Source organism: Dipodomys merriami, unplaced genomic scaffold, assembly GCF_024711535.1.
Source record: "Dipodomys merriami isolate MVZ:Mamm:240054 unplaced genomic scaffold, mDipMer1.0.p SCAF_4, whole genome shotgun sequence".
In the NCBI taxonomy this organism is placed as follows: Eukaryota; Metazoa; Chordata; class Mammalia; order Rodentia; family Heteromyidae; genus Dipodomys; species Dipodomys merriami.
Window position 1 is genome coordinate 87,247,323 of NW_027205603.1, and position 18,840 is coordinate 87,266,162.

The following is an 18,840-nucleotide window of genomic DNA, read 5'->3' on the forward strand; positions in this document are numbered from 1 at the left end:
ATGAAATCCTCCTCAGTCAGCCTTTAGACTGTAGACAAGAAATGGAGAGCATCTCCTTCACATTAGTTCGAATTATCATCTTAGGAAAACCTGTTGTTTTGGTTTGGTTTAGTTTTGGTTTTGTTTCTTTTTGTTTTGGGGTTTTTTTTTTTTTTGGAGGTGTGAGTCTCCAGCATTGAACAAGAAGACCTGTTTTGTTTTGTTTTGTTTGTTTTTAACCAGCAAATGATATGTCCTGGGTGTTTCTGTATTTAAACTTTCAATGCTGATTTTTCAAAAGGTTGTATTCACAGTCAGTCTTTCTTGGACATATCTTGGTGTCCACCCTAGATTTTTATTTATTTATTTATTTTTATTGTGAAAATACTATACAGAGGGATTATAATTACATGGGCAAGATAATGAGTACATTTCTTATCAAGCATTGTTACCTCCTCCTTTGTTTAGATTTTTATTTCTTAGACTTTTACTTTAGTATATTTAATTGTTAAGGCAATTTTCTTAATATTCACTCTTTAGGTAAGCAAGTACATTCATTAAAATAACTTCTCATGGTTCATTTTTTTTACCTCATCATCACAGAATCCGAATCGCTGGAATAAGAGGAATTCAAGGTGTGGTTCGCAAAACAGTTAACGATGAGCTTCGCGCTACCATTTGGGAACCTCAGCATATGGACAAGATTGTTCCATCCCTCCTGTTTAACATGCAGAAGACTGAGGAAGTTGACAGGTACGGGATAAAGATGATGGAGTTGGGTTGCTCTTGTACTTGCCTGGGATAAAGGCGTTTTGTCTTAAGGATTATATAACAGTTAAGTGGATTTAAAAGTATGTGCCTTTCAGGAAAAAATACTGCAGGAATGACATCAAACATACTAGCCACTAATTTTTATTCATACACTGGAGTCTTATTCTCTTTCAGAATGTTTATACTATTGACATCTAGGTTGCACTTTTAATTAATACTACTTAAAGATGAAACTGAGAAATAAAAATTGTAGCTGAACTCCTATTATTCCTTTGAGACCTAGCATGTTCTTTCTTAGAAAGTTAAAACTAATAATAATATAATAAAAATTAATAATAATAATTGCAATAATAATGAGTTTCCATAGATTTTTTTCAACAAAACGTTAAGGCACTGTTCCTTTTTTTTTCCCCTAAGGTATTTTGGAGTAATATACTGATTTTGGATATATGTTGGCTTTGTTTTCCTCCATAGTGTTCACATATTTATGTCCCCTCTTCAGTGCCAGAAGCACATAGTCTGTTGTTGGAGATACTGTGTGATTCAGCTAAAAAAACAGATTTTCTAATTTGCTTACAATCCTGATCTGAAATTTAAAGAGGAAAATCTGGAGCAGACTTAATTCTATAGTTAATTCTTTAAAAACAATTATCATCATAATGATATATACAGCATCCAGATAAAAGTCGTTTAGAATTGGCTATTCAATAACTGTTCATTTCAGTTTATTCTAACTACAAAAAGGATTTATGCTTATTTCCTTAGATGTGATGATTTCCAACTTTAGAATCCTTTCTTAAAAATGTGAAATTTGATAAATTTTTTCACCTGCTTTTTCTTGTTTTGGTGCTATAGCTAAAGCTGTTTTACTTAAAATATTTACTATGTAAAAATTAGTGAATTGGGAGCCCATTTTTCATACTTCCAGCTCTTCAAGTCCAGTTTTAAAATGTAAGATTCAAGAAACAAACTAGATTGTAAAATCTGAAGAAATTGTGTTTTCTCATGTGTACAGTGCCAGAGATATGCTTGTTGTTATTATTATTGCATGTTTTGTCTAAACCAATGTTTTAAAACATGAACAAAACAAATTCTGTGTATTAAAGACATGTGTATATACAAGTGTGCAACTTACTTTTATCCCGTTGTAGTTAAAATGAGGACGCGGTCTTTGTGGTCCTTTGGACACTTTTCTTACTAAGACTTTGCTGTAATGTAGAGATATATGGAAGTACAAGAGAAGCAAGCTGCTGAATTTTACTTATGAAAAGACATTCTGTTAGAATAGGTTACCAGCTGAGTTTAGTCCTCCCTATTGAAAGATTATGTGATTAGCTTTGGTGTTAGTAAATTCATGAGGTCAGAATAAAGCTTTAAAGTTACTTAGGGATAAAAGAAAATGTCTCTGTAACATTTTTGGGAAATGAAGTCTATTCTGTTTCACTGGTAAAACTAATTTTAGACTTCTTCTTTCAGTCTTTATTTTTCTCTTTTTTTTTTTTTAGTCGCCTAGGCCCTCCTTCTTCTCCTTCCGCAGCTGATAAAGAAGAGAATCCTGCTGTGTTGGCTGAGAACTGCTTTAGAGAACTGCTGGGGCGAGCAACTTTTGGGAACATGAATAATGCTGTTAGACCAGTTTTTGCGTAAGGACTTAGTGTTTTCCTGGTTATCTGTGACTTGGCTATATTATATGTTAATTAAGAAGACAAATACTTTTTTACTTGCATGGCTGAGCTTTTATTGGAAACTGAAACATTGTAGAAGTAATGTAGGATTTAGACTGAATACATACCTATTAAGTCAGATTATAGACACATACATACATTCAATCTGAATGTATGTTTAAGTACTCAAATTCAGCAACTAAACTAGTGTTTCCCTTGTAAATAGAAGCCATACTAACATATTTAACATCATGTACATCAGACAACTTGAATTATCTATTTATAGACCTTGAGATGCATTTTGCAGTGACATATTTAAATACAATATTCAAGTCTGAAAGACCTTGTTATACTAACTCCTATGTATTCAGCTCTTCCTATTCCCTTAGCCTTCTTTTTACCAAGTGTGGCTCCTTTAGGTCTTTCTCACTTCTCAAGTAAGATTCATCTTTCATTCAGAAACTCAGAGCAAAAATGTTAAGTATCTCCTTGGTCCTTACATCCTACACTCCAGGTAAAATACAGTTTTGAGCTTTGAGTTTTTCCACGTAAACATTCTCTCAAGCCTTTTGTTTTCCAACTGACCCATCAAATGAAAATGTTCTATACTACATAATTGTTGAACTGTTCAGTTAATCTTTCTTTTGTTAAAGTTTTCCATGTGCTTTTCTTCATCAAAACATGATAATGGGATTAGCATATAAAGAATATTCTGAATGTAGCATTTGGAATTCTTTAGGATATAGGTTTTTGTCATAGGGTTCAAAACTGACCTTTAAGTTACAAGAATCTATAAACTGTGAAATTATCTTAGAAATCAGATAAACATTTTTGAAAACTTCTGTGATCTTTCATCTGTTAGGTCAACTGTTTAAAGGCTGTGGGCTTATGAAAATGTTACTAAAAATACCAGAATTAAGTTAACAATATTAAAGGAAGGTTTTTTTTTTAATGTCTGTATACTGACTTAATGTTAGAATTCAAGATGGCTAGACTAGAAGCAAGATTATGAAATTAACTTGAGTAGCTTGAATTAGCTACATTCTTTTCTACAAATCCTTAAACTTAAATCCTGATTGTATGTTACTCAAACCAACTGTTAATTAAATAACATGTAGTTATTTGTTAGCTATTTAATTAATTAAATGTGAAAGGCCATGAACAAGTAAGGAACCAGATATTTGGGGAATATATAATGAACATACTTGATGGATGATTAACATACATGATAATGATAAAATATGGACTGAACAAAAGTAAAAAGTGATTTAGCATTTCACTATAAAGAATTCATGCCTACTTTGAGAATTTCAGAGATGGTAAGTTGCTGTGGATATTTTACTGAATGTTTTAGTTTAATACTGAAGTAGGATTTTTTAAAATTTGCATTGCTACTTGTTTCTATGGGGAATATATGAATGATTCAGCAAGAATTTTGAGTAACATGTTTTAACTCAATAGTGAGCACAAGACACTGATACCATTCACTGGAATACTAGATAAGTTAAGTGCTAATGTGAGTTAAGAAAGTATAGGCTACACTGTAGAGACCATAATATTTTATATTTGTACCTGTAATTATTGGGTGATTTTAGCTTAAAATTGTGAGATTGTCAGAACTTTTTCTTTGCAATGTTAAAGAAGCTATGCAGGAAAGATTTTAACCAGGGAATTGTTAAAGCAATTTTTAATTGTTACTTTACAGGCATTTAGATCATCACAAATTATGGGATCCTAATGAATTTGCAGTTCATTGCTTTAAAATCATAATGTATTCTATTCAGGTAAGATTTGGTTAACTATTCTTTATATAAGTAATTTGTATGGATAAACACATCATTGAGCAGCTATTGAAAACTAGCATAAAAAGGGTTTTTAATTTAGCAATTTGTCTCATTTTTCTCATTTGCTAAGATGGAAAATATCTTATAAAAATCCTTTATGGTGGCACTCTTTATTTTTCATGTGCTTAATATATGAATTATGTATTTATATTAACTGATGAACTGGTATTTGAATTCACTTATACCAGCAGTTATTTTAGCTGCTGTAACAACTAACATTCATTTACTGATTACTATTGAGACGTACTTTTATTAACCAGTCTTTGTTGTTGTTGTTGTTGTTGTTGCTCATGGGGCTTGAACTCCTGGCCTGGGTGCTGTTCCTCAGCTCTTCAGCTCAAGGCGAGTGCTCTACCACTTGAGCTACAGCGCCACTTCCGGTTTTCTAGTGGTTCATTGGAGATAGGAGGCTCACAGTCTTTCCTGCCTGGGCTGGCTTTGAACTGCGATCCTCAGATCTCAGCCTCCTGAGTAGCTAGGATGACAGGCGTGAGCTACCGGTACCCAGCTTATTAACCAGTCTTAATAGAACCTTATGATTAAATACCTAACTGCAAAGGAAAAAACTTGTTTTGGTTGTTGGGTTGTTGTTTTTTACCCCTCAAAATGTGAAAAGAACTGGTTAGCTCTTAATTCAAACAGGATTTGAAGTCTTTTAGACACCATTTACTTTTTTTGTGAGGCAACTCAGGGCCTTTTGTGTGCTGGGTCAGTGGGGTAAGTGCAGCATAGAGCTCGGTTCTTAATCATACTTTGGTCAGAGTAGACTTTACTTTTATATATTCTTAGAGTTTGTCTGTAACTTTTGGCAAGTTACTATTTGACCTATTTGCACTGAATTGCATGTTATAATTGAATTGAACTTTTCTCATAATGCTTTTGTGCATGAAATAAAGTACCATCATGTAAAGTATTTATAATGTGTCTGATACCTGGTTACTTTTGAAAATAAAGTGCATTTTTTCCCCATTTCTGATATGTTCAATGCTATAGGAAGGCACATAATAGCCCCCAAGTCACCAATTGAAGAGTAATAATGCTATCTAATACTCAGTACTTTACTGGCTCTAATGTATCCTGGTTGGGCATTAAATCAAATGGCTACCTTCATATTAAGATAGACTCTAATTACATGGGGTTCCCACATCAGGTGATTCAGCTTTCTAAATTGTTATGAAGGTATTTATGTTACTAAAGAAAAGTCAGAAATACCTGGATGTGAATTCTCCACTTTTTTTGCTGTCAACTTCCTTTAGGCTCAGTATTCTCACCATGTCATCCAGGAGATTCTTGGACACCTTGATGCTCGTAAGAAAGACTCTCCACGGGTTCGTGCAGGTATCATTCAGGTTCTGTTAGAAGCTGTTGCCATTGCTGCTAAAGGTTCCATAGGTAAGTGCCTGTCAGAACAACAAAATCAAGGAATGCATTACTGTGTTTCAGGGTCTATTTCTCCAGTAGGCATAGCAGTGTGTGAAGTACTGCTCTGACTATGTATACATAGTTTTGCATGTGCTATGATTTCTCTTGAGATTTTGGGTTTGTGTCATTATTCTCAGGGTTATTTAGTGCATAGATAAGCATTTTTCTCAATCAGTATCTTTTCCTTCTATTTGGACAGCGGTTTTTAAATATAATTTATCTACTGAGCATTGGCAGAAGACAGAGTTAAAAGTAGTACTGATTAAACATTCCTAATCCAAAAATCTGTAGTCTGAAATGCTTCCGAACCTGAAACTAGTTTTAGTGCTGACATGATGCCACAAGTAAAATTCTGCAACCAACACCATGTGATATTATAGTCAAAATTTATGTAGGAGCATTTAAAAGCTAATGTAAATTTCTCTTCAGCCTATGGGTAACATGTATATGTGAAGGACAAACGAATTTTATGTTCAGACTATGGACACAACCCTAAAATAGCTCATTATATGGATTATGTAGATATGTCTGTGTACATTCAAACCACACATACACACACACCTATAAGCATCCCTACCCACATGCACATATTCCAAAATCTAAAACACTTCTGGTGACAGGTTTACTGAACCTGTAGTTTACTTGTACTTAACTCTACCTACTATAAAGCAGACTTGATCACATATCATGAGAAAACCAGGGCTCCAAGAAGGGAAATAAAATGGATAGCATCATCAAAATCAATCTTATATGACCTATTTGTAGATTGTGTAGTGTTGGAAAGAAGTCAGAGAAATGGTATGAAGTTAAAATTGCAAATGTATTTTCGACCAAGTCCTATAATTTATTGACCATCTTAAAGACGTAAGTCTTATCAGAGATGCATTATAGCTGATGCCAATGGCTCACACCTGTAATCTTTGCTACTTAGGAGAGTAAAGCCTGAGGATTGCAGTTTGAAATGAGCCCAGGCAGGAAACCACCAAAAAGCTAGAAGTGGGTACTGCTGCTCAAGTGATAGATTACTACCTTTGAGCTAAAAAGCTCAAGGACAGTATCTGAGTTCAAGCCCCAGGACCAGCATCAGAAAGATAGAGGGAAGGGAGAAGGGAGGGAGGAAAGGAGGAAGGGCAAGGAGGAGAGAGAAGAGAGATACATTATAACCCCACTGTCTGTACAAGGGAAAGACCTTGTGCTCCTTTAGTAGGACTTGAGAACTGTATAGTCAGGAATGAAGAGAACATGTTAAGAGCCAAGATGTTTCATCTGTATATTATTTCTTTAGAAAGGTCTGTAATAGCAATATTGAAGTATTTTTGTTTAAAATCAAAATGAAAAGAGATATTCTAATGCTCTTCAGTGTTAAATAATGATGGGCACTTGTCTACAGACATTTCATTATCATAATTTATCTTTAAAAATAAAAGTAAGCTATTGATTGGCAAGTTATTTGAAATCTGAAGTGATAATGTTTTGAAGTCCCATACTTAATGTCTGTTGTGTGTTAGGCATTGTGTGCTAGGCTCTGTACATTTGAAAAAGTACTTAACCATGGCTCCTTTCCTTGGGACGTTTCTAATTGAGAATAAAGGCCAGAAATGAAACCCCTAGATGCAGTAATAGAAACATGTGAAGATTACTTATAGTCAAAAGGCAGAGAATAAATCAGTTGTTGTGAAGTGAATCTGATAGGCTGATTAGTTTCTGTCCCATCACTAAGAGAATTCTTCATTTAATTTAGTAAGTTATACAGTATTTTTTTGTGTGTAACTGTGAGATACTATAATTTGTATGGATTCTGATCCAACAATCAAATTAAATATAATCTCAGTATACATTGTTTTGATTTTTACAGATTAGATAGGTAAATGTGCGCATACACATTTTTATATGTTTATAGCATAATCAGACAGGGAATTGCTTATAGATACCTAGTAAATGTTTGCTGGTATAATTAAAGTACCTTGTTGATTAAATACTTCACATTACAAAATAAATTTCAAAAATTACTATGCATTTTTGATACTTAGAAAATAATGAAAAAAGCCGTTGGGAAGTCAGATTGCTTTCATATATGCTCATTATTGGGAAAGTGTATCTGCTCACAGCCAATCCTTGACAGGGCCCACAGTGCTGGAAGTCTTCAATACCTTACTCAAACACCTGCGTCTTAGTGTTGAATTTGAAGCCAGTGATTCACACAGGGGATCTGTAGGCAGTGTCACCTTAAGTTCCAAAGACAATGATGAGAAGATTGTGCAGAATGCTATCATCCAAACAATAGGTGAGTATTTCACCATTCACACTTATCATAGTCAACAGTGATGAAAAAGTTCTCACATAAAGTACCATTGCCAAACAGGGATGATAGCTTGGACTTGTAAAAATTGTATACTTGAACAAAGAATACCCTGTTCTTTACCTAGTTTAATAATGACATACCATCTTACACAACTTCTTTTTTTTTTTTATTTGCCCTTCTCTCTTTCTGGTTCCTCTCTTTGTACATACACCTGTGCATGAGTATTTATGTTGTGCAAATAGTAGCAATATATATGTATACTACTCAAGCTGTATTTTTAGCAGTCTTTACATATTTCAATTTTGGAAGCTGATCCAATATTGGTGAACCCGCTTCTGTGTTGATTCTTACATTTACTTCATTTTATATGAATTTTTTGTGATATTTTGCATATCAAATCAGCTAATCTTATTTTCACAGAATTAAATTGCTTCAGTGACTTCTAATCAACACAATATTATGGTATCACTTTAGGACATTTCATTTATTGTTTAAATATCTTACTATGAAATGTGTATATATAGCACACTCAAGTAATATTTTTATAATTTAACACATTCAGAGTAACATGATAATTAAAACATGAGAGCAAATAAATGCAGTAAGATTTCACCAAGTAAGATTTCAGCGTTTGTTTTTGGTGATACCGCTATTTGAACTCAGTATAATTACTGACCACTGAACAAGAATTTAGACTCACAATATAAAGGAAAGGTTTCATAAGAATACTAATAATATACCTAGGTTTTTATCTACAGTACATATCTTGTACCTGATTTTTGAACAGGAGAAAATTATGGCACCTTTAGTATTATATACAATGTGAACAGGATCATTGTTTAATAGCATTTTAAAATTTTGGTTCAAAATATAAATTAAGATTTATCTTAATATTTTTGTAGGATTTTTTGGAAGTAACCTACCAGATTATCAGAGGTCAGAAATCATGATGTTCATTATGGGCAAAGTACCTGTATTTGGAACATCTACTCATACTTTGGATATCAGCCAACTAGGGTATGTTTTTAGATATAAATGTGAATTTACTCTTAGATTAAAGTTAATATTAAATTAGTTAAATGTTGAGTTTTATTTAATCTTAGTTATAAAAGCTCAGTGAAAATCAATAATATTTACATGGTGTGAAAGATATTGCTAAGTAATTGAACCAACATTTGCATTCTTTTAGAAACATTTTTCAGCTTATCATAAATTCTCAAAAGTTTTATGCCTTTATCAATCAAGTAAAGATTTGTTCAGCCTGGACATTATGTGTATGCATATATAAAGAACTAAGCTTCAAGTTTCCGTAAAATTTTTAGAAATTGTCAGAATATCATGAATGCTATTTTATTACTATAATTATAGAAACAAAAGTAATTGTGAAGGTTATCTGTTCTTTCCCCAGTGTGTGTGTGTATAATTTTTTTTTTTTTTTTTGGTCGGTGTGGGGCTTGGACTCTGGGCCTGAGCACTGTCCCTGAGCTCTTCAAGAGCTTATAGCTAGTGCTCTACCACTTGTGCCCTAACATTACTTCTAGTTTTCTGGTGGTTAGTCAGAGGTAAGAATCTCATGGACTTTGCTGCCTGGGCTGGCTTTCAACTGAGATCCTCAAATATCAGTCTCCTGAGTATCTAGGATTACAGGCGGGTGAGCCACTGGTACCCAGCTTCCCCTATATTTTATAGATTTGATTTGGTGTGACATGCTTAAGATTTATTTATGACATTTGTTTTGCTAATTTATTAAGAAATATACAATTATTATGTGCTCATAATATTTGTTAAATATTTGAGATGGAAATGCTAACTACCTTAATTTGATTGTTACACATTGTGTACATGTATTAAATTTTTACACAGTGCCAAATAGATATGTACAATTAAAGTAATAATTTAAATATTAATAATTTAATATGTATAATATTAATAATTGGAAAAAATACTGTAATTGTAGTGGATGAATAGTTCTTTAACATGTATCATTAAATAGGTAAGAGCAGATGGTTCAAAGAATGGGAAAGGGTTATTAGTGGTAAAAAGAATAAATAAAACAACAAAGTACAATTTTGCTTTAAAATTATGTAATTTGAATTATGAAGTAGAGGGTAATCATGCATTACCTGTATATGGTATGCCATGATCAGCCACAGTACTTAACATTTTTATCTCCTTGGACTTTTATAAAAGTGTTTTGATTAACATCAAATAGTTGTACATACTTAGGCTGTATATAGTAAAATACTTCAGTACCAATTTTGGTTGCTTAATTTTATACTCGTATGGTTTAATTTTCATTTCATCATTATCTATATTGTCTGATGTCTTTGAGACAATAACTTAATTTTTTTGTTCAGACTTGTTTCTTTTACATTTAACTGTTTTAAGTCTTTTTTTTTTTTTTTTTTTGTCGGTCATGGGGCCTGAACTCTGGGCCTGGGCGCTGTCCCTGAGCCCTTCAGCTCAAGGCTAGCGCCCTACCACTTGAGCCACAGAACCACATCTGTTTTTTTTTTTCTGCTTATGTGATGCTGAGGAATGGAACCCAGGGCCTCATGAATGGGAGGCAAGCACTCTATCACTGAGCCACCTTCCCAGCCCAATTTCACCTTATTTTTTAAAGTAAGCCATCACTTATAAAATCTATTTAGCCAATAATAAACTTTCAAAATCAAGAAAAATATTTTAAGTAAAGTTCTGTGAATGTTCATTGCTATTAATATTACTACTGTTTTTTACTGTTTTTAGAGATTTGGGAACTAGGAGGATCCAAATAATGTTGCTGAGATCTTTGCTTATGGTAAGGACTTTAATGCAGGTGAAGCAGACAAGAATCTTTAAATATATTGAAAAAATTAAAAGAATAACTTCACATTGTCAGCTTGCTATCTTATTCAGTTAAGAAATTATAGCTAGTTGTTTTTCCAGTGTATATACTCAACTCTTAATGATTTTTTTTGTTATGCTGTATGTTTTCCTATTTGTTCCTTAACTTACCTACATGTACTTCATTATGATGAAATGTTCAGAAAACAGAAATTTTATTTTAGAATTGGAAATATGAGGGCTCAGAAACAGTAAATAGGAGTTGAGGGGGTTCACTAGAATCATGGAGCTAAAGAATAGAACTCAGACTAATTTTTCTACATATTATGTCGTGCTCTTTTACATACTGTTCAAATAATGCCTTGTTAGGAAAGTATTTCATAAAAATGAAAATTTACCACTGTAATTTTGGCTATAGAAAGCTACAAAGGAAAGAAAGACATACCCAAACCGAAAGGAAAGGCATACCAGATACTGAGCCTTGATTGGTTCATGGTTATTATGTTCATCTTCAATTTACCTACCTGGCATAATGTTAAAGAAAAGTAAGGGTGAGTTGTGTGAAATGTGTGCTCTTTCAGAATTAATAACTTTCAGATTTATTCTAGAGCTCTTCCTTGTATTTGATCTCATTTTTTAAAAACAGTATCTTATACTTGAGTATAAGTGCAGAGAAATAGCCTTTTTGGTTTCATTTTTAGAGTTTCTGCTACTCGTCATGTGGTAGTTGTGAACTTAATACACAAAGATTTGTACAGCCTTTCCCAGGTGTTAGGTGCCTTTTCATTTGTGTCATGTTTGTGAACTCATTACCTACCTGCTCTGAGAATATCAACATCATGTTTTAAATTTCCTTTAAATTTTCTCAAAAATTAGACTTTCCCATATTTAGAACTTCACTTTGAAGTTAATTTTGTATGTAGTATGAGGCATGAATATTTTTCCCCCCTGGGTAACAATTGTTCTACGCATTTTTCTGCTTAAAAAAAAATCACCTCTACCTCACAGGTTGTCCAAATGTGCTTTACAATCCTGAAAACAAGTTGAAATTCCTCACCCAAAATGCTCTAAATCTTGACTTCCTTTAAACAGATTTCATATGTGAATTGTGCCTCACATCCTGACTAGACTATAGTATGATGTCTGTATATACCATTTAAAATGATAAATAGCTTTCCTGAAAAGCTTTTTAAATTCAGATGAAACGGAGGCAGTCATGCTATCAAATCAAGTAACTAATACACTACAGTTTTCCAAAATGAAAATATATTGCTGTTAAACTACTACATACCTGAGAATGATAGTTTTCAAATTAAAATTTATCACTTGCAAGATTGACCAATATCTTTTGCCACATAATCTCTTTATATCTTCTTCCTCCTGGCTGCTTATCACATGTATTCTTAACCTATCTGAGCCTCAGTTTCTCTTTATAAAATCGGGGTAAACTAGTAGCTTCCTTATAGGTCTGTGGTGAAGACAAAGTAGATACTTAGTACTTAGAATTCTGTGTAGCTCATAATAAATGGGAACTATTTTCATTCTTGGATTTTTTTGTTTTTGAAAATTCAATAAAGTCATCACCCTACAAATTTCCTTTATATTTTTCCTCTGGCTGATGTCCATTCTTTCTTTTGATTTAAATGTATAGACATAAAATAATGTGAGGATTTTACCAAGGACTCTATGCAACTTTTTAAATTTTTTTTATTTCCCTCCCTGTATCCAGGTAACCTCTGGATACAAAGCCAAGACAATTGTGACTGCACTGCCAGGGTCTTTTCTGGACCCTCTGTTATCCCCGTCTCTCATGGAAGATTATGAACTGCGGCAGTTAGTCTTGGAAGTAATGCACAACCTCATGGACCGCCATGACAACAGGGCAAAGCTCCGAGGCATCAGGTAGCACGTCATCGTGAAATGGGCTTCATGATAACCTTCTCAGGTTAAGTCAGGGTGTTTAAGTATTGTGAGGTTTTCAGTCTGGGGTTTTTAGGTTTTATTTATTTGATATTGAAGCAGTGCATTAAAAGTAAAAAATATTGGACTGTCAATGTACTCTGCTGAGAGCTTATCTACCTAGTAATAATTATTATGTGGATTTTTAGTTTTAGTTTTGCTTTAAACTTTAGAATGGCTCTGAGAGTCAAGATCATGTAGTTTTTATTAAAGGTGATAATTCAGTAGTTCATAGAAGCATATTAAGAATGTTCATAAAAATAAGAGAGAAGCAATTTTAAAAGGCAAGGTATTTGAATAAAATGTGCCGTTGATTAAAAATGATATATTGATTGTTTCTAGAATAATACCAGATGTAGCTGATCTGAAAATAAAAAGAGAAAAAATTTGTAGGCAAGACACAAGTTTCATGAAAAAGGTAAGGGCATATCCTAAGAAACAAATGTATGATGTGGGCGATAGTCACTTGAATGTTAGTTGTTATACTCATGGGCGATCCTAAAGTGATTCTATAGGACTTAGAATTGGAAGATCTTGTGCTGCCAGCTTTACCTTCTCTACCCTCCCACAGTGGTCCTGACAGTGGCCTGAGCCTGTGTTTAACTTGGACCCTAGCCTGCTGCATGCTATAGCCCCAGAATTCTTCTTTTAAGTAAAATGTCTTCCTGAAATTCCTACAGTGGAATTGGTGCTATCAGTTTGTCACCAATTACTCTTCTCTTGTAGACAAATATTTGCACTGTTTCCTGAACATAGTGGCATGTGTATTATGCTGTGTCTTTCCATTCCCCTGAGTCCATGTAAAAGTAATTTCAAGTAATAGAAGATACGTTCTTTAAATTCACTACTTCATGAAATCATTACACACTATTGTTGTAGCACATATTGCCAAATTTTATTTTTATTTACCTGGTAGAGTGGGTATGTGAATTACTTAGGGGACCTGAACTCTAAACTCATAACAATTGTTGTAATGTTTGTTAATGATGATCAGTAGCCTATAGGCCTTCTTAGGCTTGAAAGGACCTGACATATAAGACCTTTCTTTCCTACCAAAGTATAGAACTGTTTGAAAGACAGACAAAACTGGATTCAGAAAGGTAGATACCTGAATACTAAATTCAGACATGAAGTGCTCTGATAGAAGAGCATAGCTTCATATCTGGAGCCAAAACAACAACAAACAAGAACCAAATGTTCACTACATGGTATCAGAATTACGAGAAGTGTGGTTGTCGCATATAGTCGGTCACTAAGGCCCCACTGGAGGTCATTACTACACAGTGACTCAAGATAGCAAATATGTTCTTATTTCTGTTAGCTCTCATTTGGAATGCTTTGGTGAGGCTTTTACATGCATTACGAGTTAATATTCATTAGCTAATACTCCATTACATAGCATGTGTAGGCCTGCTGAGGGGCGGACCTTCTTGAAAGTCCCTGTGGGAGTAGAAGGACCTATGACCTCATCCATTGAATAAGCTTGAGACCTGCCTTTGAAACTTCAGAAGTGTTGTAGCGCCTGCCCATGCTCTTCCTGACATGCTCCCAAACAGCAGTGCAGGATTATTCCCAGATAAGAAAATCACATGTCCCCATCAAAAAAGTATTTTTCATTATTGTCAACACTGTGTTTTAGAACTGTCTCTCAGGATTCTACTATCCAATTTATTTTTTTCCCTCAGACCAATCCACAGTCTTGCTTTTGTTTTCTCAAATTATAATAAAACATTCTTATTATTTACACTGGAAATATTGTGTATATACTATTTTTCTTGTTTTAACTCTACTCATACTCTATTTTAACTCTACTCTTATAACTCTACTCTTAGTTTGTAGGCTAGCCTATTTGTTGATGTTAATAATGAAATACAATTTGACAGTCAGATTATTATCTTAAGTTTCTCTTTCATGATACATTATGAAGTAACATAACTACTTTTTAGAAAGTTGTGAAATATACCCTTATTGCATTTTAAGCAGAGTTAATTTTTTGTCTATTCAGAATGGCCAACAGCTATATCGGCACATATATTTGGGGTGTAAAGAAGAAGACAATGTTCAAAAAAACTATGAACTACTATATACTTCTCTTGCTCTTATAACTATTGAATTAGCTAATGAAGAGGTAGTTATTGACCTTATCCGATTGGCCATTGCTTTACAGGTATGTTTTTATAACCTTTTTATTCTTTCCTTTTAATGAAGCATACTTACTTTCTAAAGAATTGTTGCATTTATTTAAGAACAAGAATTTCAGTTTGAGATCTAGTTGTACTCAAGATGCTGGTCACATTCATGTTGATAAGTGCATATTGTGTACTAAATATCATTCAAGGTTAATAATTGTAGGTCTGAAAATAAGCCTCAAGTGAAAGAGTACCTGCCTGTCAAACTCAAGGCAGAATTTGAAGCCCAGTACTGAAAAAAAAAAGAAAAGGGAAAAATATTCTATATGTCACATGGCTAGTTGTATTGCATGTTACAGAATAAAAAGAGAACATAGGATGGCATTTTCTATCGCTGTCAATATCTCTGTGTTGTGATGTGTTTTTGTGTATGAGAGACAGTGAACAGGAATGGCTTTCCTAAGAAAGAGCCATTTAAGTTCTGTGATTCAACTATGGTTGATGAGCATTGATTCTTCTAAAGATTAACTTCTGAAGCCAGGCGCCAGTGACTCATGCCTGTAATCCTAGCTACTCAGGAGGCTGAGATCTGAGGATCATGGTTCAAAGCCAGCCCAGGCAGGAAAGTCCTTGAGACTCTTATCTCCAATAAACCACCAGAAAACCAGAAGTGGTGCTGTAGCTCAAGTGGTGGGGTGCTAGCCTTGAGCTGAAGACCTGAGGGACAGCACCCAGGCCCAGAGTTCAAGCCCCATGACCAACAAACAAAAAAAAAAAATGAAGAAATCTGAATCTATTGGGTATGTGTTTCTTTTTTATTAAAGGACAGTGCGATTATCAATGAGGATAATTTGCCCATGTTCCATCGGTGTGGAATTATGGCACTGGTTGCCGCTTATCTCAACTTTGTAAGTCAGATGATAGCTGTTCCTGCATTTTGCCAGCACATTAGCAAGGTAATGCGTTACAAAAAATCCTTAAAATTTGTTTCAAAAAATGGCTAATTTTCCAGAATGATTATTTTTAATTTTGATAATTATATGTCAAATTATAAGTACAATTCCATAAAAATATGAGGTGACTAAATTGAGATTGTAGCTGTTAGTATCTTAAAGATCATTAGGATATGTTTTGTTCTTCTATATCATTTCTTCTTTACTTTTGTCCATTGAGCCATTATTATAATCTTATTATCTAAATTTCCATAAGTTGTGCTACTTTTTATTATTTTGTAATAGTAGATCTGAGGTAGATCTCAAAGTTGGACTAGTGTGTCTCTTAGAATATTGTCATCTTTTAATTTCATTTTTTTTCAACAATAACTCATCCACTTGCATGATTTTATGTTTCAGAATACCTAACTTACTTGGCAGCACAAGGCCTCTATTAAACACATTTGTCAAAAATAATCATTTTTATGAAACTAAAAGCACGTATTCAGTCTTTATTAAAATACAGAATCTTAAGTACATTCGGGGAAATAAAATTCATCAAAGAAGCATTTGAGAAAATAGGCAGTGCCTATATAGTCAGAGACACAAATATGTGCAGAGTGCCTCTGTTTAAAATTTTTTTAAGTATATCTGCTTTTTAATACTTGACATTTTAAAATAATGTAAAAACAAATGAACTATACATCTGGGCTCTTAACTTGAATCCTAAAATAAACGGTGATGGTATTGCATATATGTTTAAAGATTGTTTTTTGGTTTCTTCAATTGATTATTGCAGGGTCCTAATAGTTTTTGATTTCTCTTTTATTTGATGTTTGTATTTTTTTCAGGTTATTGAAATTAGAACTATGGAAGCTCCTTATTTTCTCCCAGAGCATATTTTCAGAGATAAGTGCATGTAAGTTAATTCTTCACATTTTAAGGCTGCCTAGAGAAAACAGCAATGATTATAGAAAACAAATTATTGTTGTATATATACACATACAATGATACTTTGTCGTAATCATTTTCTCATTTTTCTGTCATTCTTTTTCCCTTAATAAAGAAGGGAGATGTATAACAAGTATTTTGTATATTATAAATGTAGACTCCTATATACAAGGAGGCACTATCGAAAACAAATGAAAAAAAATCTCATTTTTAAAATATGAATATCTCTTTAGTGTTTTTTTTGTCTGTTCACAGTGAGCACTCCATTTCAAAAATAAAATATCCCATTAAAAACTTTCAGTAATAGCTGGATGCCAGTGGCTCATGCCTATAATCCTAGCTACTCAGGAGGCTGAGATCTGAGGATCACAGTTCAAAGCCAGTCCAGGCAGGAAAGTCTGTGAGAGTCTTTTTTTTTTTTTTTGTCGGTTGTGGGGCTTGAACTCTGGGCCTGATGTCCCTCAGCTCTTCAGCTCAAGGCTAGTACTCTACCACTTGAGCTACAGCGCCACTTCTGGTTTTCTGGTGGTTTATTGGACATATGAGTCTCACGTACTTTGCTGCTCGGGCTGGCTTTGAACTGCGATCCTCATATCTCAGCCTCCTGAGTAGTTAGGATGACAGGCATGAGCCACCGGCACCCGGCTCTGTGAGACTCTTATCTCCAATAAACCACTAGAAAACTGGAAGTGGCGCTGTGGCTCAAGCGGTAGAGCTCTCGCCTTGAACTGAAGAGCCACAGGGACAGTGCCCAAGCCAGAGCTCAAGCCCCATGACCAACAAAAAAAACAAAACAAAACAAAAAAAACTTTCAGTAATAGAGAGTAATACTCATAAAACTGAGTGACAAAGATAAAGGAAAGAAAATTGATATATTATACTTTATATTCTTCCTTGCTTTCCAAAAAGCAATTGTATGAATAATAGTACTCCCATATTTAACTCAAACTTTTGGCTCTGGAAACAATGCCATGCTGAGTCCAGCAGCATTACATAGGAAGGGTGAGCCTGCTGTGGCCGAATAAGCGCTCTGAAGCTTACTGGTTGATGGGCTTTTCGTGAACGATCAGTCAACTGCAATTTTGCTTTTCCCTCTCAGTAGATTTTTACTTAGCACAAAAATTAAGACTGAACTTTATTTGTTCATCCTTTAATATTTATATATCATTATTTATATTTATATATTTATATTATATATATAATATATATATATTATATATATATAATATATATATAATATATAATATATTATAATATATATAATATATAATATATATATAATATATAATATATATATTATATATATTATATATATTATATTATTATATATTTATATTATTAATATTTATATATCATTATTAATATTTATATATCATTATATATATATAATATTTATATATACATATATATATGTATATATTTATATATATACAAGGTTGAATTAATTAGTAAAATATTGCTGGGAGAAAAATCATAGCATATTTAATACATAGGACAATAGCCATATGTTTTTTAAAGAACTCAGATTACTCCCTTAAAATACACTGCTTTTTGCATTAACTACAGTTTATGTTTGTGTTTAGGATATCGAGATTCTGAACCTAGAATTTTTTGCTTACTTGTTTTTGCTTAGGAATTAATATTAGATGACTGTTGTTTTTATCAACCCAACAGGCTTCCAAAGTCTTTAGAAAAGCATGACAAAAATTTGTACTTTCTGACCAACAAGATTGCAGAGTCCCTAGGTGGAAGTGGATATAGTGTTGAGAAACTCTCAGTACCCTATGTGCCGCAAGTAACAGGTAAGAGGAAGAGTTGCAGCTCTGACATTTGTGACTGATTTAGATTTAGTTCCAAATTCACTATCTTACATGGTAGTGAAAATTGAGTATGTATCATTACTATAGCAAAGCCTTTTTAAACTGTTTTAAACAATATGAATTCTTAAGTTTTTGCTTTTGAAAACCTTGTTTCTAAGTGTAAGCAAAAAATGTTCTTACAGGTTTTTATTTAGTATTTCAGTCATGTTATTATGCCTATTACTGTCTTTTAAACAGAGAA

The 18,840-nt window shown here is 33.2% G+C and overlaps 1 protein-coding gene across 2 annotated transcripts in view; it reads left to right on the forward strand.

Annotated features, from left to right (window-relative positions):
- The window catches only part of Efr3a (EFR3 homolog A), an 84,002-nt gene that overhangs the window by 51,538 nt on the left and 13,624 nt on the right, over nt 1-18,840 (forward strand). For both annotated transcript variants that reach the window (XM_069991419.1, XM_069991420.1), the window contains exons 6-18: nt 583-732; nt 2,256-2,393; nt 4,120-4,198; nt 5,515-5,650; nt 7,803-7,964; nt 8,885-8,999; nt 10,731-10,782; nt 12,538-12,710; nt 13,110-13,185; nt 14,773-14,934; nt 15,721-15,852; nt 16,680-16,747; nt 18,454-18,581. In XM_069991419.1, the coding sequence (XP_069847520.1) occupies nt 583-732; nt 2,256-2,393; nt 4,120-4,198; nt 5,515-5,650; nt 7,803-7,964; nt 8,885-8,999; nt 10,731-10,782; nt 12,538-12,710; nt 13,110-13,185; nt 14,773-14,934; nt 15,721-15,852; nt 16,680-16,747; nt 18,454-18,581 (1,571 nt within the window). The remainder of the gene's footprint in view (nt 1-582; nt 733-2,255; nt 2,394-4,119; nt 4,199-5,514; nt 5,651-7,802; nt 7,965-8,884; nt 9,000-10,730; nt 10,783-12,537; nt 12,711-13,109; nt 13,186-14,772; nt 14,935-15,720; nt 15,853-16,679; nt 16,748-18,453; nt 18,582-18,840) is intronic.